The sequence below is a fragment of the Myotis myotis genome, unplaced genomic scaffold (assembly GCF_014108235.1).
Source record: "Myotis myotis isolate mMyoMyo1 unplaced genomic scaffold, mMyoMyo1.p scaffold_m19_p_4, whole genome shotgun sequence".
NCBI lineage: Eukaryota > Metazoa > Chordata > Mammalia > Chiroptera > Vespertilionidae > Myotis > Myotis myotis.
In genome coordinates this window covers 111,726,216-111,753,832 of record NW_023416346.1, presented here as the reverse complement: position 1 = coordinate 111,753,832, position 27,617 = coordinate 111,726,216, and the positions used below count along the sequence as shown (strand labels likewise).

Below are 27,617 nucleotides of genomic sequence, written 5' to 3'. Positions count from 1 at the left end.
GAAGTGAAAGTACTACTTTTAATGCTAAATGACAGGACTTTCAGAATATTAGCAGAGTATCTGTAAAACCAAAACTGGGGAAAATGTGTAGTCACTTTTGCTTTAGTTTAAAAAAATACATTTTTTGAACTGAAGTTTTAAAAATTATTGCTTAAATAAATGGGTTGAATTAAAACTGAATTATTATTTTTACACCTTAACTTTTACTGAATATTTTTATGGAAGTAAAATTGTTCAGCATGTGATGAAATAAATTGTGTAACCTATATTCATTTAAAGATAACCATCATTTTGGAAGCCATTCCTCATGATAGCTCAATTTTTCTTCAAATTAATCACTTAAATTGAAACAACTTGTTCCATACGTTGCCAAGAAAGTGAAGCATTTTAAAAGTCTTCATGCTTAGAGAAAGAGTTCAATTATTTCTCTTAATTAATTAGATGATGACCTAGTTTTAAAATTTAAGCTTTATTGATATGGGGGAAACATCTGTTTGTAGAAATCTGATAAGCCTTAATTTAGCTTGCCATCATCAGTTTAGTGCTATAAATAAATATGGAATGAAAATTATATCAGAACATTAGATTATTTTTTATTAATCATAAAATATGGGTTACTTGCATGAGAGTTTAAAACTAAGATTGCCTTTTTCTGTATTCTTCACATATGGGATGAATTTGTTCGAATCTTTTGTTTCCATAATAACAATACCTTATGTTTGTATTAATGCTTTATACCTTACAGAGGTCTTCTGTATATAAACATCTTTTTTTTTTTAAATATATTTTATTGATATTTTACAGAGAGGAAGGGAGAGGGATAGAGAGTTAGAAATATCAATGAGAGAGAAACATCGATCAGCTGCCTCCTGCACATCCCCCACTGGGGATGTGCCCGCAACCAAGGTACATGCCCTTGACCGGAATCGAACCTGGGACCCTTGAGTCCTCAGGCTGACGCTCTATCCACTGAGCCAAACCGGTTAGGGCTGTATATATACATCTTGACTGAATTAGCAGATATCTATTTTCTTGGTGTAAGACGCAAATATTCCTCAGAAGAACTATAATTTAAATTTGTAACGAAATGTATATGCTGTTCGGGGGAAAGTTCTATAATTTTTTCAGTATCCTGCCATATTTTTGGCTGCGTAATGATCATCTGGAAAAGGAAAGAAAAGAACATTGCAACTAAAAGTTTTCATTGATTTTCTTTTCCCCCTGTTTCCCCTTTGGTACCATGACAGGATGGAAAGGGCTGCTGTCTATGAAAATTGAGCCATGTAGCATATCTCTAAGCTAAAGGTTACATTAAGTTTCCAAATTCCTAGGCTTCCAAAATGAATATGGTAGCATCTTTAGGTTCTCTGTTGGTAACATAGGCTGAGATTTGATAACAGTGGAATTGTTTGCCTTGGTAAACATTTAGCAATAGTGTTAATATTTGCTAATTCTGGAATTGGCCGTTATATTTGCTGCATTTTTAACTGTGAAGCAATTTTTAGAAACCATATGGAATTTCTAACTCTATAAATGATTAAATAGTCTTCATTGCTTTAACTCCTGAATTGCATGTATGTTATTACTGACATGGTTTTTGTCCCCCATTTTAGGTATCCTATAAATAATAGAACTCATGGATTCCAATGGTGCGAGCTCTTTACCTAACAGACTCCAGCGATTCTCTTACTCTGATGACACTATTCATAGACTCTGATTTTATTTATAAGCCATTTGCTGCATGACCCTCGAAGTTGACCTGTGGCTCGAAATAAAGAAAATGCAGCAGAAAGAATGCTATAGAAACATGGGTGTGTTTTTTAACATCAATCATAAGATTGGACCAGCCATCTTTGGAGCTGACCCCTCCTTTGCCATCACTTCCTGCCCCATTTCCTCTAAGATGTAGGAAGAATCCAGATCCTGTCCATTGGCAGCTTTCCTCAAGCACAGTCAGATGCTGGTGGGCCAGGATTTGATTCTCTGCACTACACACACTTGATCAAGGGGTTATTGCTAACTGACTAAAAATGAGCAACTTTGTGTTTCTTTTTAGCAGAACCCCGAAGTTCTCTTTTCTGCATATGCAGGAAGCCCACAGAATCTTCACTGATTGTTTAAGTGGAATTCTCTACTAAATCCTTAAAATGAAAATTTAGTATTCTCGTAGCTTAGCTATTTTTCTGAAAAGTATTTGCCAAAATCAAAATTCTTCAGCCATTTTACATGGTATCACTAATTATACTGCATTGCTGTCTGGATCTTATAGGGAAGGACACTTTTTTTCTTTTTTTTCCCCATCTCTCCTTTTTATATTTTTTACTTTATATGTATAACATACATGCCTATATATTTTATATACTGAGGGTAGCCCATTTATAAACTAAGAGTACATTTTACATGGCCTCACTAATTACACTGAATTTGTGTCCGGATCTTGTAGAAAAGAACACTTTTTTTCTTTTTATATTTCTTACTTTGTATGTAGTACATACATGCCTATATATTTTATATACTAAAGGTATCCCATTTATAAATTAAAAGCACATTGTATTCAGTAGGTTATAATGGGGCTGGTCTTAAGTGGACCACTATGTGTATAAATATTTTGGGGAAAACAGCTGTATATGTTTTGGGGCAGCAGTTATACATATTATTTACCAGGAGAAACTTTTTCTTAAAGAGCCAACATTTGAAATTTAAAGTATGTGTTCTATGTCAATAAAAGAAAATAGACTTTATTGTGACTTCAACTATGTTTCTTATACCTTACATTTTTATTTAAAATTTTTAGCCGGATATATGCTAAAGAGAGAAAACTGTGGAATGCTATAGTAAATACTGTTTTCAAACACAAGTACTAGTCCATATGAAGTTATTTTCATTTAACATAATCTTAAACATATTTGGGATCCTTTTGAGGGGATGTCAAAAAAGGTTAAAAATTTAAGTTAAAAAACACACACCGTTAGAAATAAAGCCAAGATCACTTTCCACCCAAATATGTTATTAATTGCTGATAAGCAATTATAATTTCTATTTGGGATGACAATTACCTCTGCTTACTGTCAAAACTTTAAAAGGTTTACTATTAGAAATGGCTTCCAATGAAACCAAGAATTTCTCAAAATATTTAGTATTGCGTGTGCCTAATGTAGCTTCTTAATGTCAATTTTAAAAACATCCTAAAATTAATTGCTGTTTACTGCAAGTAAGAATATACTGCCTCCTAATTATTTTATTCAATCAGTGCTGAAAATGGAAAAATATTTATATGTTAATATGAAAAGTTTTGTTTGGAATCAATGCTAACTTGAATTTGCAGTGCTCGTTGTGCTGTTTCTAAATTGTTGAATCTGCTGGGTTTTTATTGATGCTGCTGCCACTTTCGTGACATAAATATTAAAGAAAGGTACTGTGAAATTACTACTTTGTGGCAGGGTACTTTTAAACATACTGATGTTTCTACAAAGGTAGTTTCAGTTCATTGTAAATAATTGTGAAAATCACTGTTCAGATAACATTAAGATTACATTAATTTTCTATAAATGGCAATATTTGTAAATGTTTGAAATTGTACACATTGATATTTCATGATAAATGTGCTTAAAATAAATTGACCCCTCATTCTTACTTGCATTTCTCATTTGCAGTCTATAACTTAGTTCTAAATCAAATGAAAAAAGATGTTTAGGAAATGAGAAACTCGGCTATTAGCACTTGATCAGGCACATTCTGCAGAAAGAACCAACAGTCGAGGAAGTCGTTTCTGGAATGATGAGCACCTCAATCATCCTATTACAAAAGACTACACTGTCTATGCAGAAAATACCCCAGCAAGGTTAGCAGCCTTTATCAATAAGGGTCTCTCGTTGACTGACAATGACTTCCTAGTTTCATTCTATGCTTATTTTTCTCTACCTGCATTAGTTGGTGGAGTCAAGTATACCATTACTCCCTCAACTCAATACCCCACACCTTAATCTTTTTTTCTCTAACTGATGGGTAAAATAATGGATCTTTGCTTCTGAATTTTTTAGTGTGTTTCTTTTGAAGTGCCTGAAGCTCAGTTCTTTGGTTTATGGGTGTTTGATATCATGCAAAAATGAAAAATGATACCTATTTAGAAGAAATCACCAAATGAAAGATGTCATAGCAAAGAAACAACATTGGCAGTAGAGTAGGTGGTATTTACTTCAGAGTGTCTACCTAATAGTACAACAATTATTTTTATAGCTTTAATGAGGTATAATTGATATATAGAAAACTGGACATATTTCATGCATGTAATTTGATGAGTTTGGACCTATGCATACACCTATCATACCATCACCACAATCAAGGTAATAAATCTTTCCTTCACCTCCAAAACTTTCCTTGTGTCCTTTTGCTGTGTGCGTGTGGTAAGAATGCTTCATACAAGATCTGCCCTGTTAAATTTTTAAGTGCACAGTATGGTGTACGAAGAGCTCCTTAAAGCCATTGGAAAACTCAGCATAATGTACTCTACTTCTATCCATAAATTGTGGTACAGCCACAAAATAGAAAATATAGCTTCAGAAAGAATGAGGATACTGTCTAGAAACATGGAAACATCCAGGAAAAGAGGAAAAGCAAGGTGCAGAGGATTGCATGTATTACCTTTCCATTTAAAAAAGATGGCTAGGATCTTTGCCCATGCTGGAAGGACATAGAAGAAGCTGTTAATAGTGTTCACTTGTGTTACATGCCCTTGCGTCCCGCTCCAATTCCTGGCCACCCTGTGAATGATGTCTGCAATGTCCTGTCCTCAACAGCCCTGCTCAGCTCCTGAAGACTCATTCCTATGACTTTTTTTTTCTTTATTGGTTAAGGTATTACATATCTGTCCTTACCCCCCCCCCATTGCTCCCACCCCCCCGCTCATGCCCTCACCCCCCTGTTGTCTGTGTCCATTGGTTAGGCTTATATGCATGCATACAAGTCCTTTGGTTGATCTCTCCCCCTTACCCCCACCCTCCCCTGCCTTCCCTTTGAGGTTTGACGGTCTGATCGATGCTTCTCTGTCTCTGGATCTGTTTTTGTTCATCAATGTATGTTGTTCATTATATTCTCCAAATGAGTGAGATCATGTGATATTTTTATTTCTCCAACTGACTTATTTCTCTTAGCACAATGCTCTCCAGGTCCATCCATGCTGTTGCAAATCCTATGACTTATTTTATGGACCCAATCCATCTCATATTTGGTCTTCTTGTTCTGCTGCCTTTTATTTTTCCCAGCATTATTATCTTTTCCCAAGGACCCTTCACATGGTTTGCCCGAAGTAGGACAGCTTCAGGTTTGTCATTTTTTGCCTCCCACAATGTTTCAGGCTTGATTTGCTCTAGTTCCCACTTGTTTATCTTTCTGGTGGTCCAGGGTACCCATAGAGATCTCTAATGCTATCTTTAAAATGAATCATTTTTTTCCTACCCTATTCCCAGATATTTTTCTTAGTAAATTCCGTCAAACATTTAAGGATGAAATAATACAAGTAATCTGCAATCTTTTTCAGAAAATATAAGACAGTAGCATGCTTAATTCTTTTAGTGAGGCCAGCATTACCCTAAGCCCAAAGCCAAGTAAATATATTACTAGAAAAGTATAGACAAATATTTCTCATGTACATAGATTTTTAAATCCTTAAAATAATAGCAAAAATCCAGCAGTATATAAGAAGAATAATGCCTTATTATGAAGTGGGGCTAATTTCCAGAATTTACAAATCAACACTGATAAATCAATTAGTGTACTTCATCATATAATAGACTGAATTAAAAATGATCATATCAATGGATGTAGAAAAATATTAAAAAATTTTATTACCCATTTATGTTAAAATCTGAAAATTAGGATTAGAAGGGAATTTCCTTAACCTGATACAGGGTACATAAGAAAACAGCTAATATTATGCCTAATGATGAAAGAGTGAATGCTTTCCTCCTAAGATTGGAAACACCAAGGATGTCTTATTACTCCTATTCAGTGTTGTAATGGAAGTCCTATCTTGTGCAAGACTACTTTGGAATTAAGAAATCCAAATTAATTTTATCTAAGAGAAGCAATGATTTTTTTTTTTTGCATTGTACTATTAGCGAGAAATATAATTGTGGATGTATAGATGCTAAGGCATAGTGAAACATTGCCTTGCTTCCAAAACTTCTTGGAGCTCTGCTGTAGAAAGACATTTACAAAGTTTTTATCCAGCCCGGCCAGTGTGGCTCAGTGGTTGAACCAGGAGGTCGCCTTTAAATTCCTGGTCAGGGAACAATAGGCAGTGTGCAGGAGGCAGCCAATCAATGATTCTATCTCTCCCTCATCCTCTGTGAAATCAATAAAAATATATTTTTGAAATCAAAAAGTTTTAATCCAAAACAGTAAGATGCTAACTTGCAATTATGTGAATGGTCTCAGAGATATACTGTTCCTTTCTCTGCCTTAAGGTTTCTAGGTTAAGGAATAATGAGTTCTGTTCCTAAAATTGCTTTTAGTGGTGCTAATTTTAGTCCCCTTGGGGAAGGTATTGGAGAAAGGAAGGTAGAGTTTGTCTTACATGCTTTAGTGATCAATTGACTTTAGTATATCCAAATGAACTTAGCCATTTTAACTTAATGTGCTTAAAGATTTTCTGAGATCAAAAGGGAAAAGGGATTAAAATTCAATTCCAACATCAAATATTTGGTTACTAAAGTAAAATATACTTAGGTTGTTAGCTTTATGTAAATACCTTCTCAAAACAATAACAAAAAGTTAGGTTAGTGACTTTTTTAACATCAAATTTTCAGTTTAGGGTAGTTGTAGTTTTTGATAGCTGGGGATATCAGTTATCTATTGTTGCATAGGACACTACCCCAAAACTTCATGGATTTACACCATAACCATTTTATTGGTCACAATTTTGTGACCATCAATTTGGTCTGAGCTCAGTGAGGGCAGTTCTGTTGGTCTTGTCTGGATCACTCGTGGGCATACTGTCAGATGACAAGTTGGCTGGGGGCTGGCTGGCCCCAGTTGACCTCACTTAACCATCTGGCAGTTAGCCGAGGCTGCTGGCCTAAGCACCTAAGTTGTTTTCCATCTTGCCTAGCCAGCAGGGTAGCTCAAACTTTCCCCCATGGTTCCAACAGGGCAAAGTGGAAGTTGTAAGGCCTCTTGAGGCCTTGGCTTTGGCAGTTCCACAATGTCACTTCCATTGCTCTCTGTTGGTCAGAGCAAATCATAAGGCTGGCCTAGATTCAAGGGAAGGGAACACTGACTCTACCTCTTCATAGGAAAAACTGCAGATAGTCTATTGAATATTTATCTATCATACTAGCTTATTTAGATAAACCCGCTCATTCAAAAATGTCAAAATAGCCCTGATGGTGTGGCTCAGTGGTTGAGCCTTAACCTATGAACCAGGAGGTCACGGTTGGATTCCTAGTCAGGGCATGTGCCTGGGTTGCAGGCTCAATCCCCAGTGTGGGGTGTGCTGGAGGCAGCCAATTAATGACTCTTTCTCATCATTGATGTCTATCTCTCCTTTCCTCTCTGAAATAAAAGTATTTTTTTAAAAAAAAAAAACAAAATGTCAAAATAGTAGCCCTGGCTGGTAAGCCTGGATTGGGCCGGTGCACCCAAGGTTTGCTGGTTCAATTCCCAGTCAGGGCACATGCCCTGGTTGTGGCTCAATCCCTAGTCCCCTGCAGGAGGTGATGCTCAGAGGTGGCAATCAATGTTTCTCCTCCCCCCTCTCTCTTCCTCTCTCTCTAAAAATCAATTTAAAAAATCTTTACCTTAAAAGTATTGAAAAGCTGAAAAGACAGTAGTGAACCTCCAGGCTAATTTTTAATTTGGAAATGATAGCCTGTAATCAGAGATATCCTATATAATAAAAGGCTAATATGCAAATTGACCAAACGGCAGAATGACCGTTTGCTATGACACGCGCTGACCACCAGGGGGCAGATGCTCAATGCAGGAGCTGCCCCGTAGTGATCAGCGCGCTCCCACAGGGGGAGCACAGCTCAGCCACAAGCCCTGAGTCAGGCTTATGGTTGGAGAGCACAGTGGTGGTGGCAGGAGCCTCTCCCGCCTCTGTGGTAGTGCTAAGGATGCCCATGGGGAGCAGGCCAAGCCATCAGTAGGACATCCCCCAAGGGCTCCTGGACTGCAAGAGGGTGCAGGCCAGGCTGAATGATGCGCCCCCCACCACCACCGCCCAGTGCACAAATTTCGTGCACTGGGCCTCTAGTAAGCTATAAGAGCACCAAAGTTGAATAAGCTTCACACTTGGAATCCAGAAGTCCAGAATTAGGGCTCATTCAAAATAAAGGAAGTCTTATACAAATTTCTCCAGCATTACAGGAGGATCCAAAAAGACTATACCTCCAGGATAAGGACAGGATCTACTCCCTCACCCCCTATCCCAGGAGACTACAGAGAAGGCTGCCTTGACTCTGAGTGAAAGCTAGAGAAGAAAGAAAAAGTGATGATCTTGAGCTCTGCCTGGGTTTGACAGTCATTAGTTTTGTGGCCTTTGTCTAGTTGTTTAACTTGCTTGCATCATTCCGTCATCTAGAAAATAAAGATAAGAATCTCCACCTTTTAAGAGTTGTGAGGGTTAAGGGAAACAATACAAATTGCTTAGAATAGGTGTCATGAGCAATTGCTCAATAAATGTTATTTAATAGTTAGGAAAATAGTCATGATAAGATAAGGTGTTACAAAAGCAAGAGGGTTGCCTGGCTGGGCTGGTGTGGCTTAGTGATTGTCAACCCATGAACCAGCAGGTCACTGTTCGATTCCCGGTCAGGGCACATGCCTGGGTTGTGGGCTCGATCCCTGGTCAATGATTCTCTCTCATCATTGATGTTTCTATCTCCCTCTCTCTCTTTGAAATAAAAAAGAAAAAGGCCTTAGCCAGTTTGGCTCAATAGATCGTCAACCTGCTGACTGAAGGGTTCTGAGTTCAATTTTGTTCAAGGACACGTACCTCAGTTGCAGGCTGGATCCCTGGCACATTTGGGAGGCAACCAATTGATGTGTGTCACATTGATGTTTCTCTTTCTGTCTCCCCCTCTCCTCTACTGTTTCTAAAAATCAGTGGAAAAATATCCTCCTGTGAGGATTAACAATAAATAAAAATTTTAAAAAGGAAGAGGGTCTACTGGTGTTTTACTTTTTCCGTCTGGATCCTCCTGGTCCCTTCATGCCCTATGCCCAGGTTGAAATGTCAAATGCCCACAGAGGCCAGACAAGAAATGTAAAGAGGTGAGAGAGAAAGTAAAGAAAACAGGGAGAGCCCTAGCCGGTTTGGCTCAGTGGATAGAGAGTCAGCCTGCGGACTGAAGGGTCCCGGGTTTGATTCTGGTCAAGGCCACATGCCCGGGTTGTGGGTTGGGTCCCCAGTAAGGGGTGTGCAGGAGACAGCCCATCAATGATTCTCATCATTGATGTTTCCATCTTCCTCTCTCCTCTGAAATCAAAAATATATTAGAAAGAAAACAGGGAGAGACAGACTCTGTAGCAAACAGACCACATGCCCTATGTGAATGAGGATTATTGCCATAGGAGAATGCAAGCCCCTGCTACAATATCTTTTTGTTTGTTTGTTTGTTTGTTTGTTTTTTGAAGAAATCAAATAAATATTTATTGAACAAATGCAAAATAAATGAACTCGAGGGTGTTTTAACCTGAAAATACAATAAACAACTTCAAATATTCAGAGGGCTATCACACGAAAAATGAAAGACTTGTTCAGTATTTTTCCAAAAGGCAGAACTGAACCGAGGGGTAAACACAGCACCCAGCAGGCTGCAATACAGCAGTACAAAGTGTTACTCATCTCAATAGCTTCTTCCCAATACACGTTTCCCTCGTCTGAGAAGAAACAGCACAACATAACACTTCTCATAAGCGTCTAAAGTGTCTCAAGTCCCACTTCCACGGCACGCCCTCCACTGCCAGCAACGGATGCACTCACACTAAGGGAGGAACCCAACAATCTGGTTCACTAAGGAAACGTCTCTTGTTCCTCATCATCCTATATCAGTGACTCGTGGGAGCGGAGGAGAAAAGAGAGCATATTCTCCAAAGAGGGTGCCTCAGGACCACCCCCAATTCAGACAACGCCCCCAGGGACAGCCTTCCTCAAACCGGATGGGATAGCACCGGGTGCGGGTGGGACAGACGCTGCCATGCACTGTGCTGCGTGAGGCGGGGGGCTGCGCCTACGAGTCCCGGAAATATAGGCTGACTGCGTCGTCCTGGCAGCCTCACCCACACTGCCAGCTGCCACCAAAGGAGAACTGTCTCACCACTACTCAGCATGATGTGCAAGGACAAATATATAACATGCTTTATATTACATCTGTATTTTATCACATACTCAGTATGGAGCGCCGAGGTGCTTAATCCATCCAATAAACTGAAAATACAAAATTACATTTGTCAGGATACGGAACGCTGATGAGGTGTCATCGTAAAGCAGATGAGGCGTCAATTTTCGAGGAAAGCCACGTAATCGGTGAGCCTGGCGAGCTGCTGTTCGTTGGGGATTGGGGATTGGCGGAACTGGGGCAGGCTCTGATAAGGGAATAAACCTGTTAAAGGAGACATCCAAGGCCCCTGCAACTGGCTTTTTGGGCATGACCATTCTTGTGGTGGAGTCAGCTTGCCATCCTTGCTCCAATATCCCTTTCACAGCCTCTTCCACAGGGAACCCAACAAACGCTGCGAAGTCGTCCGCGATGATCGAGGTGTAGGCCTGAGAGACCAGGGCGAAGGCCCGTCTCCTCGTTGCCTCTCTAAGTGCTTCCATGATCGGCTGGACCGTCTCAGACCACTGGTGAGCGTTGATGGTCGTGTAGATTCCAGGGAAATCTCTCTGCCAGATTCTCTGTCCTACTGACCAAATGCCCCCAAGTTCAGAATTTGCAGATTTTATAGCAGGTGGTATTCTTTTCCAAAGATATCTTGCATTATTCATGTCATTATGGAGCAGATATAAAGCTAGAAGCTGACCATACACTGGGGGTGTAGCAATTCCTCCAGGTGCCTCGAGCTCCTGGTTCTCGCACTGATCTAGCAACTTTTTGAAACTAAAGGCACCTTCTGCCATGACGGCCACGGGCATCTTCCCTGCCGGTCCCACTCCTGCACCTTACAATATCTTAATTAGCACAATCCTACTCATATAAAGTAAACATTTGGGAAATAAGAATAGACTAAATTAAATTCAGAAGCTCTTGGGAGGCAGGTTACCAAAGTATAAAAAACACTGCATGTCCTTGAGAAGGAGGAGCCAGAATTTTAATCTAAATCTGTTTTCAGGGGGAAATGCCTGCAAAGTTTAATATAAAATATTGACCCTCTGGTTTATAAAATGTTGCTCATGTGAGGTGATAGTTAGGCAATAATAATAATAATAATAATAATATTTATTGAGTTGTTGCTATATATCCAGCTTAACTGCTTTACATACTTTCTCATACATTATCACATTTAATTCTCAGAAATACTCTTTAAGTTAGTTGATAATATTTCCACTCTGCCTAGATAATTTATTTAGCTATTACAGTAAGTTTTGTTTCTGCTGTATTTTTTTCCCCTTTTAACCCTTTGAGGGGGAGAAAGAGATAAATGCTTCTAAGGGCAGTGAGTGAGGAAAAAAGGAGACAGAGCACGGAGTTTCCACCACAGGTGACACTCAGGTTCTTCTCCCTACAGAGACTTGGCAAGGGAGCCTCAGAGGCCTCTCAGGTGAACAGGAGCAGACGATGGAGTGGTTCGTACTCAAAATTGATTTCAGAGAGGAAGGGAGAAGGAGAGAGAGAGAGAGAGAGAGAGAGAGAGAGAGAGAGAGAGAGAGAGAGAGAGAGAGAGAGAGAGAGAAAGAAACATCAATGATGAGAGAGAATCATTGCTCGACTGCCTCCTGCACAACCCCTACTGAGGATCAAGCCTGCAACCCAGGCATGTGCCCTTGACCAGAATCGAACCCAGGACCCTTCAGTCCCCAGGCCGATGCTCTATCCACTGAGCCAAACTGGCTAGTGCCCAAAGCCAATGTTCTTAACCAAACTTCTTAGCATCCTTGACTCTCTTCTGATCATGATTAACTATTGTTCTACCAGGTGCATTTCTGGGGCCAAAAGCTGAATAATGTACACTTCTAGAAATGGTAGTGGGCCCAGCTGGTGTGGCTCAGTGGTTGAGCTTTGACCTATGAAGCAGGAGGTCACGGTTCTATTCCCAGTCAGGGCATATGCTGGGGTTGCGGGCTGGATCCCATTGTGGGACGTGCAGGAGGCAGCTGATCAATGATTTTCTCTCTTCTTTGATGCTTCTATCTCTCCCTCTCCCTCTCGGAAATTAATAAAAAATATATTTTAAAAAGATGGTAGTGGAATAGTAGTGACGTGGAATTCAGCCACTTACCCTGCAATCCTACGGTGTTAGCTTTGATTCCACATTCTAGTGTATGATACAGACTTGCTTCCTAGAAGTGTGGCCCACTTTCACTCAAAGTTGCTATGATGACTATTTGCAGATGTATTTACTTTCAAGCCTTTATTTTCTACTTCAGTAACCTCTGCCATTCATATTTATTATTAATCCATAAAGCATACATAATTATACCTAAGTAGGGGACTCTAAATTAGCAAATTCCTATCCCATCAACCACAGAAGATTTATCCGTTCTAGGAGTAATTAATCTTTTTCATCACTGATTCTCTGGAGGGATTTCAGAACTTATTTTCATGGCCATTGCTTCTCCGATAACTGGCAAAGTAGCCTGAGCAGCCTTTGAAAGTGCTGGATGTTTGATAAATGTCTAGAACTTTCATTTAAAGTTGAGGACAGAAGGTAATTCTTCCTCTGTGAATAATAACACCAGAAAAGGAAAGAGCGTCTTCATATACTTAAGACAAAAAGGGCACAGTGAGTGATACACTTGATAACTTAGTTTAGTGAAGAAATTTCTTTCCCATCTGTTCTGGCAACTGACAAGTATAGAAATAATAGACAAACTAAAATGTCTCTGTTAATTTCATAAATAAAATGGATAAAAGAAAAGGCATCTCGCCATAGCTGGTTTGGCTCAGTGGATAAAGCGTTGGCCTATGGACTGAAGGGTCACAGGTTCGATTCCAGCCAAGGGCACATGCCTGGGTTGCAGGCTCGATCACCACTAGGGGGCATGCAGGAGGCAGCCAATCAATGATTCTCTCTCATCATTGATGTTTCTATCTCTCCCTCTCCCTTCATCTCTGAAATCAATTATATATATATATGAAATATAAGTCATTGAAAATCCTTATTAGCTAACCCCATACAGATAAAGGACAGTGAGAAACACAGGGAGCTGACCCAGGTTCACCTTAGATTAGCAGACTCCCCAGCTGCCCCACAGACATGTAAGCAAAATCAACATTTATTGTTGTATCCATAGAAATGTGTTTTGTCATTCCATACCAATAGCTGATTGATATATCATAGTGTCTGTTAGAAAGAACATTTTTTAAAATGGAAAGCTTACATAAGCAAATGTATAGTGATCCATGAAGTACTTGAAGTCAAATACAAGATATTTGAAGCCAGAAAATAATTCAAAATTTCCTCATTAGATGCACCAAAAAGAAATCACAAAGAAGTTATCTTGCAGTGGCCAGAGAGCTGGCTTGGGAATTGATGCATCAAAACCATGGCAGTTCATGCCTTGGCCAGTTCTGCTCAATGGATAGAGCATCTGCCTGCAGGGTCCTGCAATTGATTCTGGTCAAGGGCATCTACTTCAGTTGCAGGCTGGATTCCTGGCTCTGGCCGGGGCACATGGGGGAGGCAACCAACTGATGTGTCTGGCATCAATGTCTCTCTGTGCCTCTCCCCTTCCCTTCCACTTTCTCTAAAAGTCAATGGAAAATTATCCTCACATAAGGATTAACAATATCCTATATAATAAAAGGGTAATATGCAAATTGACCCTAAAGGCTGAATGACCAGGAACAACTGGTCGCTATGATGTGCACTGACCACCAGGGGGCAGACACTCAACGCAGGAGCTGCCCCCTGGTGGTCAGTGTGTTCCCACAGGGGGAGCTCTGCTCAGCCACAAGCTGGGCTGATGGCTGTGAGTGCAGCAGTGGTGCCCACATCCTCGGCAGTGCTAAGGATGTCTGACTGCCAGCTTAGGCCCGATCCCTCGGGGATCGAGCCAAAGCTGGCAAGTGGACATCCCCCAAGGGGTCCTAGACTGCGAGAGGGTACAGGCCAGGCTGAGGGACCCCCCCAAGTGCACAAATTTTTGTTCACCTGGTCTCTAATATATATATATATATATATATATTGGTTCAGAAGGACAGCCAAGGCCTGAGATGAGCATCAATTAACTATGCTCTGGTCTTAACCACTGAAAACATACATTATGTCACTACAGCTAGACACTAGGTCAGGAACACTAGGTCAAGCCCAGCCAGCATGGCTCAGTGGTTGAGCATCGACCTATAAACCAGGAGGTCACTGTTCGATTCCAAAGTTGGAGCACATGCCCAGGTTGTGGGCTCCATCCCCAGTGTGCAGGAGGCAGTCAATCAATGATTCTCTCTCATCATTGATATTTCTATCTCTCTATCCCTCTCCCTTCCTCTCTAAAATCAATAAGAATCTATTTCTGAAAAAAAGAACACTAGGTCAAATAGTGGTTGTGCCTAGATAATAATCTATTGTGTCTATATAAGGTAAATCAATCCCTGAGATCATAGGAAATCTGTTAGGGGCAGAAATAGAATATTGGGGACTAGCTACAGTTATAAGAAATATTAATCATGCTCTGTTAACTGTGATTGTTCTGTTCTGATTAGAGAAAGCACATTTTAACCTGGCTGAGAGTTGTATGCACTGGGAACTAACATCGGAATCAGTCCATCCTAATTCCCAAGAACTGCCTATCATTATGGAAAGATTTACAACCCAGTGGCTGAAACAATCTAGTCCTAGAGGCACCCTCCCTTTGCAACCCCCAGCCCATATTGCCTGTAATCTGATCCTGGAAGTGCCCAGAGGCACCAGTCCTCTGGATCTCCCTCACCCCCCAGCCTGCATTGCCTGTAACCTGTAACCATCATACTTTGCCTACTTCCCCATGCCTGTAATTCTTATTCTCCCACGTAATCTTTGCCTTCTACCCCATATAAGCAGCTGGCTTATGGTTGGGGGTGGGGCAGAGAAAATTTACATACATGACCTGCTGCACTCCCATACTGCCAGTATTATTGGAATAAATGCTCATATATGATTTAAACCTGTCTTTGCTGAATTGACTCAAGTAGTGACAGCGGCCCGGACCCATTGGCTGTCCGGTTACAAATCCACCCCCGAGTTTTGAAGTCACTCATAGTTAAAACAATTTAACCATGTGTGGCAGGTTGTTTCAGTAATTGTCCCCAATTTGGTCAGAGCTCTCTATATCCATGGCCCTGAGAGATCCTCTTGTGCAATGACTCAGGGAGAGACAATGTGACTTGCTTTGTCCAATGAGACAACAGTAAATGAGGTGCAAGCAATAGCTTGAAAAGTGATAGCACTTAGGGAATTGCTACTCTTGTTATTCTCTGGAGCCCTGAGACCACCAGGTAAAGAAGTCAGGCTTGCGGACTGAAAGGTCCCAGGTTCGATTCCGGTCAAGGGCATGTACCTGGGTTGCGGGCACATCCCCAGTGGGAGATGTGCAGGAGGCGGCTGATCGATGTGATGTTTCTCTCTCATCGATGTTTCTAACTCTCTGTCTCTCTCCCTTCCTCTCTGTAAAAAATCAATAAAATATATATTTAAAAAAAATAAATAAATTAAAAAAAAAAAAATTCAGGCTTGCCCTAGCAGGTTTGGCTCAGTGGATAGAGCATTGGCCTGCGGACTGAAGGTTCAATTCAGGTCAAGGGCATATGCCTGGGTTACAGGCTCGATCGATCCCCAGTAGGGGGCATGCAGGAGGCAGTCGATCAATGATTCTCTCATTATTGATGTTTCTATCTCTCCCTTCCGCTCTGAAATAAATAAAAATATATTTTTAAAAAAGTCAGCCTTATCCAGTGGAGATGAGATCACGTGGAACAATCAATAAGTTCTCAGCTGAGGGCTTTTAGGCAGCAGAACAGACAGCTGACGTGTGTGAGCCCACAGGCTAGAAGCAGAGGAACCACCTTATACAGTAAATCATTGTTGTTTTAAGCTATTGCATTTTCGGAGTGGTTTACAGCATGGTAAAAGCGAACTGATAGACCATGTGAACAGCCTCATGGATTGCCTTTGCAATTCTTATCCAAAAGAAAGTGTGCCTTGTTTCCACCTTTAACTAGTTGGTAATGTGATATTGTGATTTGTAATAAGAAATATATATTTGGTCTTTGTCCCAGTTCCTGGCACAGGGCTCCTAAAACCCTTGGAATTTCCTGTGTTGAGAGCCTTAAAGGTGTCTTTTGTAATGTTAATGAGGTGACTTTAGGAAAGTCCCTAGGTCTGGTAGGGATGGGGGCTGGTTGCCAGGGAAACCAACCACATGATTAGAGGGTTGGAACTTTCAGTCCCACCCCCAAATCTTTGGGATGGGAAAGGGCTGGAGGTTGAATCAATCACTAATGGCTAATGACTTAAGCACTCTTGCCTGGGTAAGGAGGCCTCTATAAAACCCCAAACGGAGGGGATTTGGAGAGCTTGTGAGTTGGTGAACAAACGTGTGGAGGTGCACAGAGAATGCTGCTTCGAGAGCTTGGCAGCCCCGTGCCCTTTCCCCAGGCCTTGATCTACTCGTCTCCTCCATCTGGCTGTTCCTGAGTTACATCTTTTTATAATACGCCGGTGATCTAGTAAGTAAAATGTTTCTCTGTGCCCTGTGGCCACTCTAACAAGTCAATTGAACATTGAGGAGGGGGTCTTGGGAACCTCTGAGCTAAAGCTGGTGGGTCCAAAGCATAGTAACAACTTGGACTTGTGATTGGCGTCTGGAGTGGGGGCAAGGGGGCATTCTTGTAGGACTGAACCCCTAACCTGCGAGATTTGGCGCTATCTCCAGGTAGACAGTATCAGAATCGAGTTAAATTGTGCCCAGCTGGTGTAGGAGATAACTGCATGGTGGTGGAGGAAAACCCACACCTTGGAATTGTGTAGAAACCGTACTAAAGGTATTATTGAACCATTTGGGGACCTAGAAGTCAAGTCAATTTTGATACCTCCTTCTCTCTCAGCCTGCATATACCCATCACCAAAGTCTGTTTTTACCTCCTATAAATCTGAAATTCATCTCCTGGACCAAATAGGGAATCCTCCTGCCCATCTCCCTGCATTCACCCTGGTCCCACTCGGATCTGTACCCCAATGTAACAACAATCATTTTAAAAACCAATCTGGCTATGCCTCCCCTCTCACTTAAAACCCTTCACTCACTTTCATTTATCCCCTGTATTTCCCATGACCTACAGTCCCTCACAGTTTGAGCCACCCCCACCCCCCACTGCCAGCCTCATCTCCACAACTTCCCATATTTGTGTCTGCCCCAGCCCTTCCTTTTGTTCTGCTAATGGGCATTGGCAAGCACTCCTCCTGCTGGAGCCTTTCAGTGTGCTGTTGTCCCTACTCTTGCCCCTGCCCCCCACTGACTCTATCCAACCTTCTCGTCTTACCTTAGGCATCACATATTAGGGGAGCCTTTTTCTGGGCCCCGAGTGCAGGTTATATTCTTTTCCTTTATTGTACTTCTCTCTTATTTCATTTGTGATTGAATATACTCATGTTTGTGTGATTTTACGGTTAATGTCTATATTACAAACTACACTATAAACTCCAGAAAGTAAAGAATGCCAAGCTTTGCTCACCCTGGGACCTCTGATGTCTAGCATACTGCCTGGCACAGAACTGATAGTATATACATTTGTTGACTGAATGGATGTGTGGATGAAAAGGGGCCATGTGCTAACCTGACTAGCTCAGGGAAGGCCTGTGAGGTGCCCTTGCAAACTTGGAGACCTAAAGTTACCACAAAAGGTGGTCTGAAATTAAAGCTTTAATTAAAACACAGTCTATGGTGGGTAGTCATGTCCTAAGCTGATATCTTCCCTGAAAAAGATAAACTTTGATATTTACTGAGCCTATAGTCTTTTTGAATCTACCATAAACATACCTTTGGAATGTCAGGGTAACTTGTAACTTCCCTTTTTCCAGACCCCTCAGGGCACAACAAATGGGCGCCAGGGTACAGACCACAAAATTCCCTCATTGTTAATTGTTGACGGCTAGCTATCCCGTACCCACCTAAGTAAAAGAAGCACGTATCTATCATTTTACTTTTTATTCAATCACAGAGGTTTTTCCCACTTTGCTTTCTCCCACCTCCCTAACCTATCACCACTGGATTCCATCTGACCCACTTATGCCTCCTCCTTTAATTGTAATTTAAAAACAAGGTAAACAACTGTGATTCTCTGGAGCATTATCTTAATACACTGAGATTCTGCTCCCAGTCAATGGCAATTGTCAACAGTTTGGCTCAAATAAACTCACAAAAATTCTTTACAGGTTTGAATGTTTCTTATGTTAAACGAGTTTGATATACAGAGCTACACTTGCACTTGACATATATAAAATATACTCAATAGATAGTTGCTGAATGAATAGGGAATGAATGAATAAGCCCGAGTTAGAAAGAGGATAGCAATAGGAAAAGCCATATGTTACATAGCCTTGTATTCCTTGCACATAAGAAGCTAGGTATTTTTTGAATGTATGAATAATCTATTTTTTTAAAATATATTTTTATTCATTTCAGAGAGGAAGGGAGAGGGAGAGGGAGATAGAAACATTAATGATGAGAGAGAATCACTGATTGGCTGCCTTCTGCATACCCCCTATTGGGGATGAAGCCTGCAACCCAGGCATATGCCCTTGACCGGAATCGAACCCGGGATCCCTCAGTTCGCAGGCCCACACTCTATCCACTAAGCCAAATTGGCCAGGGCTGAATAATCTAATTTGAGGATTTTGAATGGATAAATAAGAATATGGACAAAAGGAGAACAAGAATTTGTTTCCTTTATATTTGAATGAATCAATTAAATGATCTTTTGTGTAGTCATGGAACTAATTTGTAAACAAAATAAATTTAAATGGGTACTTTCTGGATGTAGATCTATAAATAATGGTGCAATTCTATGGGAAAACATCTTGCGATCATAATTACTTAACATTTTTACAGTCTACAAGATGAATTCTCTTGGTTTGTAGAACACTAAACTTTCCCAGTTAAAAAAAAAAATTCCCACTAGAATAATGAGCATCAAGTCAACTTTTTTTAAAATTAAATCTTTATTGTTCAGATTATTACAGTTCCTCTTTTTTCCCCCCATAGCTCCCCTCCACCCGGTTCCCACCCCACCCTCTGCCCTTACCCCCACTCCCATTGTCCTCATCCATAGGTGTATGATTTTTGTCCAGTCTCTTCCTGCACCCCCCACACCCCTTTCCCCCCTGAGAATAGTCAGTCCACTCCCTTTCTATGCCCCTGATTCTATTATATTCACCAGTTTATTATGTTCATCAGATTATTTATTCACTTGATTTTTAGATTCACTTGTTGATAGATGTGTATTTGTTGTTCATAATTTGTATCTTTACCTTTTTCTTCTTCTTCCTCTTCTTAAAGGATACCTTTCAGCATTTCATATAATACTGGTTTGGTGGTGATGAACTCCTTTAGCTTTTTCTTATCTGTGAAGCTCTTTATATGACCTTCTATTCTGAATGATAGCTTTGCTGGGTAAAGTAATCTTGGTTGTAGGTTCTTGGCATTCATCACTTTGAATATTTCTTGCCATTCCCTTCTGGCCTGCACAGTTTCTGTTGAGAAATCAGCTGACAGTCGTATGGGTACTCCCTTGTAGGTAACTGCCTTTCTTTCTCTTGCTGCTTTTAAGATTCTCTCTTTGTCTTTTGCTCTTGGCATTTTAATTATGATGTGTCTTGGTGTGGTCCTCTTTGGGTTCCTTTTGTTTGGGGTTCTCTGCGCTTCCTGGACTTGTAAGTCTATTTCTTTCACCAGGTACAGGAAGTTTTCTGTCATTATTTCTTCAAATAGGTTTTCAATATCTTGCTTTTTCTCTTCTTCTGGCACCCCTATAATTTATATGTTGGTACGCTTGAAGCTGTCCCAGAGGCTCCTTACACTATCTTCGTATTTTTTTATTCTTTTTTCATTTTGCTTTTCCGGTTGGGTGTTTTTTGCTTCTTCGTATTTCAAATCGTTGACTTGATTCTTGCGATCCTCAACTCTGCTGTTGTGAGTCTGTATAATATCCTCTATTTCAGTCAGTGTATGCTTAATTTCCAGTTGGTCCTTTATCATAACCTCAAGGGTCTGACTAGATTTCTTGAGGATCTCACTACATTTATCAGCGGTCTCACCAGTCTTCTCGAGGGTCTTACTAAATTTATCAGTGGCTTCTAGAAGGTTCTTGAAAAACCTTAATAGTGTGGTTTTGAACTCTATATCCAGTAGTTTGCTTTCCTCCATTTCTGTCATTTGTGTCCTGTTTCTTTGTCTCTGCATTTTTTATGCTTCCCTGTGTTGATAGAGTGGCTTTGTGAGCTAGGTGTCCTGTAGGGCCCAGTGGTTCAGCCTCCCCAATTACCTGAAGAGGACACTCTTGGTGCATCCCCTTGTGGTCTTTGTGCACAGTCTTGTTGTAGTTAAGCCTTGATTGTTGTAGGTATCACTGGGAGGAATTGACCCCCAGGCCAATTGGCTGTGAGAATCAGCTGTATCTTCAGTGGGAGAACTTCTGTGCTGGAGACACCCCTCCGGGGCAAGACTTGCTTCAGTGGGGCTTTGGTGCTCACTGAGTCTGCCCCCTGAGTGTGTCCTTTAAGGGTCCGAGGAGGTGCAAACTGGATGGTCCCACTCTGACCACTGGGCACACTCGCTCCTGGTTCTCTAGGGAGGTGCTAATCTAGCTTTTGCCTGAGGCTACCCAGCAAAAGCCTCCCTGCAGGGCTTGGGTGGGGTGGGTCTCACGGGATCAACAAGGTGGGGCTAGCAGTTATGGCTGTTCTCAGTCCTGCCCTCAGAGGCTCCGCTTCTCAATGTCCTGGTAATCGCTGCAAGCACCTCCGAGAGAAAGCTGCCCTCGAGTTCCGACCAATGCCAGACAGTCCTGCTTCTCCCGTATGAGTCTGGGTCCCCAAAGACTCACCCGGAACTGGAGCTCAGAGCCTGAGACTCCTTCCTGATTGCAAAAGACAACCGCACCCTCAGCTGCCAGCCCGCTCTGTGTGCACCTCTGTACCTTAGTATTTTACTTCCGCACCGCTCCTCCTCTGAGTCTCGGTAAGCTTTTCTCTTGCCTTCTAGTTGTAGAATTTCCACTCAGCCAGCCTTCCTGTGGTTCTGGATGATGTTCGTTCTGTCTTTTAGTTGTATTTTTGAAGTTGTGTGAGGCAGCAAACTCTGGTGTTTACCTATGCCGCCATCTTGGTTTTTTTCTCTCTTTTTTTTTTCTTTTTGTTTTTCCAGTTGGGTGTTTTTTGCTTCTTTGTATTTCAAATCTTTGTTTTGATTTTTGTGATCCTCTAGTCTGCTCTTGGAACTCTGTATAATATTCTTTATTTCAGTCAGTGTATGCTTAATTTCTAGTTCGTCCTTTTCCATATGCTCGAGGATCTCACTAGATTTCTTGAGGGTCTCACTAAATTTATCAGTGGTTTCTAGAAAGTTCTTGAAAAACCTTATAACCATGGTTTTGAACTCTATATCCAGTAGTTTGCTTTCCTCCATTTCTGTCATTTGTGACTTGTTTCTTTGTCTCCGCATTTTTTATGCTTCCCTGTGTTTATAGAGTGGCTTTCTGTGCTAGGTGTCCTATAGGGCCCAGTGGCTCAGCCTCCGCAATTACCTGAAGTGGACACTCTTGGTGCACCCCTTTGTGGGCTTTGTGCACAGTCTTGTTGTAGTTAAGTCTTGATTGTTGTAGGTATCACTGGGAGGAATTGACCTCCAGGCCAATTGGCTGTGAGAATCAGCTATGTCTTCAGTGGGAGAACTTCTGTGCTGGAGATATCCTTATGGGGCAAGACTTGCTTCAGTGGGGCTTTGGTGCTCACTGAGTCTGCCCCCTGAGTGTGTTCCTTATGGATCTGAGGAGTTGTAATCTGGATGGTCCCACTCTGACCACTGGGTAAACTGGCTCTTGGATCTCTAAGGAGGTGCTAATTTAGCCTCTTCCTGAGGCTACCCAGCAGGAGCTATGGAGAGATCTGCAGGTTCCTCTTCTTTGTTTGGGGTTTGGAGGTGCCCAGATGAGGCCCAGTGGTGAAGCAATGCAAGCTGCTGTGAGGCCTTGGGCCTTTTGGATGGTCTGGGTTTCTCTGACCCAGCTGCAGTTTGTTAGGTAATTTTAGATTGCAAAGGGCCAGGCCCTTTCATATGCAAAAGCCTCTGTGCACAGGTTTGGTGGGGCAGGGTCTCAGGGAATCAACAGGGTGGAGCAAACAGCTATGGCTGATCCTCAGCCCTACCCGGAGAAGCCTGGGGTCTCAGTGCCCTGTGGTAATCGCTGCAAGCACCTCTGAGAGAAAGCTGCCCTCGAGTTCTGCCAGATGCCAGACAGTTCAGTTTCTCCCCATATGAGTCTGGGTCCCCAGAGACTTGCCCGGAACTGGAGTTCAGAGCAGAGGGGAGCTTGAGACTCCCTCCCGATTGAAAAAAACAACCACGTCCTCAGTTGCCAGCCCTTTCTGCGTGCAGCTCCGTACCTCTGTACTTTACTTCCGTACCTCCTCTGAATCTCAGTGTGCTTTTCTCTTTCCTTCTAGTTGTAGAATTTCCATTCAGCCAGCCTTCCTGTAGTTCTGGACGATGTCCGTTTTGTCTTTTACTTGTATTTTTGAAGTTGTTGTGGGAGGCAGCAATTTCCGGTGTTTACCTATGCCGCCATCTTGGTTTCTCCTGAACTTTATTTTTTTATAATTTATTTATTTATTTTTAAATATATTTTATTGATTTTTTTACAGAGAGGAAGGGAGAGAGATAGAGAGTTAGAATCATCAATGAGAGAGAAACATCGATCAGCCGCCTCCTGCACATCTCCTACAGGGGATGTGCCCACAACCCAGGTACATGCCCTTGACCGGAATTGAACCTGGGACCTTTCAGTCTGCAGGCCTACACTCTATCCACTGAGCCAAACCGGTTTCAGCTATAATTTATTTTTATTGATTTCAGAGAGGTAGGGAGAGATAGAAACATCAATGATGACAGAGAATCATTGATTGGCTGCTTCCTGCACATCCCCTGCTGGGGATTGATCCCACAACACAGGCATGTGCCCTTGGATCAAAATCGAAACTGGGACCCTTTAGTCCACAGGCTGATGCTCTATCCACAGAGCCAAACCAGCCAGGGCTGAAGTCAACTTTCTTAAACATAAATAGAAATCAAAACAGAACATATTATCCTGTCCCCTGATCATCCTTCTTATTAACCTTCTTTAAATCTTCCTCATCTCTCAAATGTACACAAATATATATATATATATATATATATATATATATATATATATATATATACTTTATTTATTTCAGAGAGTAACCAAGAGGGAGAGAGAGAAACATCAATGATGAAAGAGAATCATTGATTGGCTGCCTCCTGCACGCCCCACACTGGGGATTGAATCTGCAACTGGGCATGTGCCCTGACAGGGAATTGAACTGTGACCTCCTGGTTCATAGGTCAACATTCAACCACTGAACCATGCTGGCCGGGATATATATATATTAATATGGACATCACCTGGGCCACAGAAAATCCACCCCCAAGTTGTAAAGTAATTCAGATATGACACAATTAAACCAACTCTCCCAGTCTTGTGGCTCTGAGTTATCTAAACATGAACCTTGATATGTCATTCCACTACTTACAAGCCTTCAAGATTTGCCCTGGCCGGTTTGGCTCAGTGGGTAGAGCATTGGCCTGTGGACTGAAGGGTCCCAGGTTTGAATCCGGTCAAGGGCACATGCCCGGGTTGTGGGCTCGATCCCTGGTTGGAAACGTGCAGGAGGAGACAGCTGATCAATGATTCTCTCTCATCATTGATGTTTCTGTCTCTCTCTCCCCCTCTCCCTTCCTCTCTGAAATCAATAAAAATATATTAAAAAAAAACCTTCAAGATTCAATTGCAGCCTTGAGGAAGGCACCCTTAGCTCAGGGATCAGGGGCTCGATAAGGAGGTCTCTCAGAAGAGAAGTCAAGACTTATTCAGTGGTTTGGTCAGATCCGTGTCTTTGATTGGGTCAGGGAAAGGCTCAGTGTCCATCAAATTACATATGTTTCTGTAGAGTCTAATCTAGGTACAGTTTTTTCACCTTATTTTGAAAATTTGAAAAGAGTCTCAACTATGGAAACATGGATTGGGGATTTTTTTGCCACACAGGACCCTGACCGAGAGTTAAGCATAGGGAAGGAGAGGTGTAGGCAGTCATTTCTCCTTGTTGGATTCCTTTGCCTTGCAGACTCAGCATCTTAATGCCTGCTCTGGTTAGGATGCAGTCCCCTTCACATTGTTAAACAGTGATAAATAGGGCCAGATGCTTTGCATTAAAAGGACATTTTAGTTAATGTTCCTTGAGGAAAAGCAATAGTAACCAGTGTTGCCCATTTGTCTGGTCATTCTGGGCTCCAGATGGCCTCATCAGTACTTGAGGAAATAGGAATGTTTTATTGAGCTGGAAGATTAAGTAATATGTGTTGAGCCACTTCAACCACTTTGGGAGGGGTTTTAAATGTGAGCCTACAGCATTTCTGGTAAGGTGCACACCAAGTGCGACAGAGCAATCAAAACCGCTCTCTCTTACAACAGGATGAGTGAGCTGTTACTGTCTTTTCCACAAACAACATTTTATAGAACTGTCCCTCCTTGCTTACTAGCAGAAAAGCACTTTGGAGCATTATTAGCTAAATTTACAAAGGAACTAGTTATATGTACCGAGCCAGCTCAGCCAAGGGTTCGAAAGCCTGAGTGAAGGAGGAAAGGATGAAGAAATGACAAAGAGAATAAGCTGGGTCTAGGTGGATCTTCTGTGCCTGGCTAAGGCCACAGAGAGAGATCCAGAGGCAAGCTGAGCCTTTATTTTATAGCCAGAGGTAAACAAGGTAGTGGTCACCATAGTTACAATGTTCTTGTGAATTTCACTTGTTTTGGCAGCACTTGCTGCACCTCCCACAGCCCATTAACTACCTAGGAAGGATCTAGAGAGCATCATAAAGTCTAGCCTAATTATGCTAAGAGGACTGTGCCCTCTAAACTGGGACTTGTTTGTGGCTTTGCCAACAGGTCAGTCCGAGGCTTAACCCTATAGCCACGCCCTACAGTTATATAGTGTGTCTTTTAAAAATATATATATATTTATTGATTTCAGAGAGGAAGGGAGAGGGAGAGAGAGATAGAAATATCCATGATGAAAGAATCATGGTGGATCGGCTGTCTCCTGCAATCACTGGGGATCGAGCCCACAACCCGGGCATGTGCCCTTGACCAGAATGGAGCCTGGGACTTTTCAGTTCGCAGGCCGATGCCCTATCCACTGAGCCAAACCAGCTAGGGCTATAGTGTGTCTTTGAAATAATTAAATATCCTATCCAAAGTCTTTGAAAATGGGATTTTACCCTGTTAAAATTCCAGTAGAAGATTGCTTTGAAGTCACTGTTAATTTATAAACTTAAAATATATTTATTGTAAAGTTTGCCTGATTAGTTATGGAACTGTTGTGCCAGTGAGATATGATTATAAACATTATCCCACATTAACACTTTTTTTAAAAAATATATTTTATTGATTTTTCACGGAGAGGAAGGGAGAGAGGCAGAGAGTTAGAAACATCGATGAGAGAGAAACATCGATCAGCTGCCTCCTGCACATCTCCCACTGGGGATGTGCCCGCAACCCAGGTACATGCCCTTGACTGGAATCGAACCTGGGACCCCTCAGTCCGCAGGCCGACGCTCTATCCACTGAGCCAAACCGGTTTTGGCATCTAACACTTTTTAAAATGTTTTGTGTTGATTTTCGAGAGAGAGGGAGAAAGAGAAATATCAAATCAGTTGCCTCTGCACTGACCCTGATCAGGGGCAAAACCTGTAAATCCGGCATGTGCCCTGATGGGGAATTGAATCAGGGACTTTTTTTTTTTGATATGTTTTTATTGATTTCTTAGAGAAAGAGATAGAAACATCAATGATGAGAGAGAATCATTGATTGGCAGCCTCCTGCATGCCCCCCCCACCCCCTGGGGATCAAGCCCACAACCTGGGCATGTGCTCTCAACCAGAATTGAACCTGGGACCCTTCAGTCCGCAGGCCAACGTTCTATCCACTGAGCCAAATTAGCTAGGGCTGAACCAGGGTCCTTTTGGTGAACAGGACGTCACTCAGCCAACTGAGTCACACTGGCCAAGGCTCATTGTACACATCTTTTACTTCCTTGGTTAAATCTATTCCTAAGTATTGTTTTTGAAGCTATTTTGAATGGGATAGTTTCCTTTATTTCGTTTCCAGATGTTTTGTTAGGGTAGAGAAACACAACTGATTACTGTGTGCAGATTTTTATTTTTTGCTTTTTATTTGATGATTTTATTCACTTGGAAATATGATTTAGTATCTTCAAGTAAGATTGATGAGTGTGTGAAGATTAAGGAGAAAAAAATAGGAGAACAAAATTACTGGAGAAAGTCAAAACTATTAGGGACAGTTTGGATGCAGGTGAGGAGTAGGCAGAGCCTTGGAGTTCATCAGTTTTGTGCTGTTCTCTAACTGGGTTACTTCAAAATTTCTATATTCTCATTCATTCTGTCTTTTTATAATATATATATATATATATATATATATATATATATATATGACATATTTATTGATTTCAGAGAGAAAGGGTGAGGAAGGGAGATAGAAACATCATTGATGAGAGAGAATCATTTGATCGGCTGTCTCCTGCCCCCCACTGGGGATCTAGCCCACAACCCAGGCATATGCCCTTGACTGGAATCAAACCCAGGACCCCTCAGTCCACAGGCCAATGCCCTATCCACTGAGCTAAATATATTTCATTGTCTTTTATTTGCTCTGCTGTACTGTAGATGCACTGTATTGCATTTAAAAAGTTTTTTTACTCATTGATTTCTTTAGCTCCAGAAGTTTTGCTTTTTTAAAAAAAAAAAAAAAAATTCTATCTCTTTGGTAAATTTCTCATTTTGAACATGTATTTTTGTGTGTGTTATCACTGAATTGTCTGTAGTTTCTTGTAGTTCCTTGAGTTTCTTCAAAACAGCTCTTTTAAATTCTTTACTAGCTAGATAGCAAAATTTTGTTCTTTTCAACGGTTATTGACGAATTCTTCTTTTGGTGATGACATGTTTCCTTGCTTTTTCATGTTTTTTATAGTGTTGTGTCACTGCTTTCACACTTGAAGCTGCAGATACCGCCTTAAATCTTTTTGAGTTGCCTTTATGTAGTTGGGGAATTCCACTCACTGGCATTGCTCTTTTCTGGGGTTTTCTCTGCTTTTGTGTGAGGACTCCAGCTCCA

The 27,617-nt window shown here is 41.4% G+C and overlaps 2 protein-coding genes across 8 annotated transcripts in view; one reads left to right on the top strand and one right to left on the bottom strand.

The window, feature by feature from the left end:
• GK (glycerol kinase) overlaps positions 1-3,633 on the top strand; it is a 71,461-nt gene extending 67,828 nt beyond the window's left edge. For all 7 annotated transcript variants that reach the window (XR_004966847.1, XM_036304284.1, XM_036304286.1 and 4 more), the window contains one exon: positions 1,614-3,633. Coding sequence is in view for 6 of the 7 variants with exons in the window: in XM_036304284.1 (XP_036160177.1) it covers positions 1,614-1,624 (11 nt within the window). In the remaining variant the exon portion in view is untranslated. The remainder of the gene's footprint in view (positions 1-1,613) is intronic.
• A 6,711-nt stretch (positions 3,634-10,344) lies between these two features.
• LOC118654605 (COP9 signalosome complex subunit 8-like) lies at positions 10,345-11,160 on the bottom strand. Its single transcript, XM_036305990.1, is given in 2 exon segments — positions 10,345-10,569; positions 10,571-11,160. Coding segments are annotated over 2 exon segments (636 nt in total). The 5' UTR covers positions 11,138-11,160; the 3' UTR covers positions 10,345-10,500.
• Positions 11,161-27,617: the final 16,457 nt, after the last annotated feature.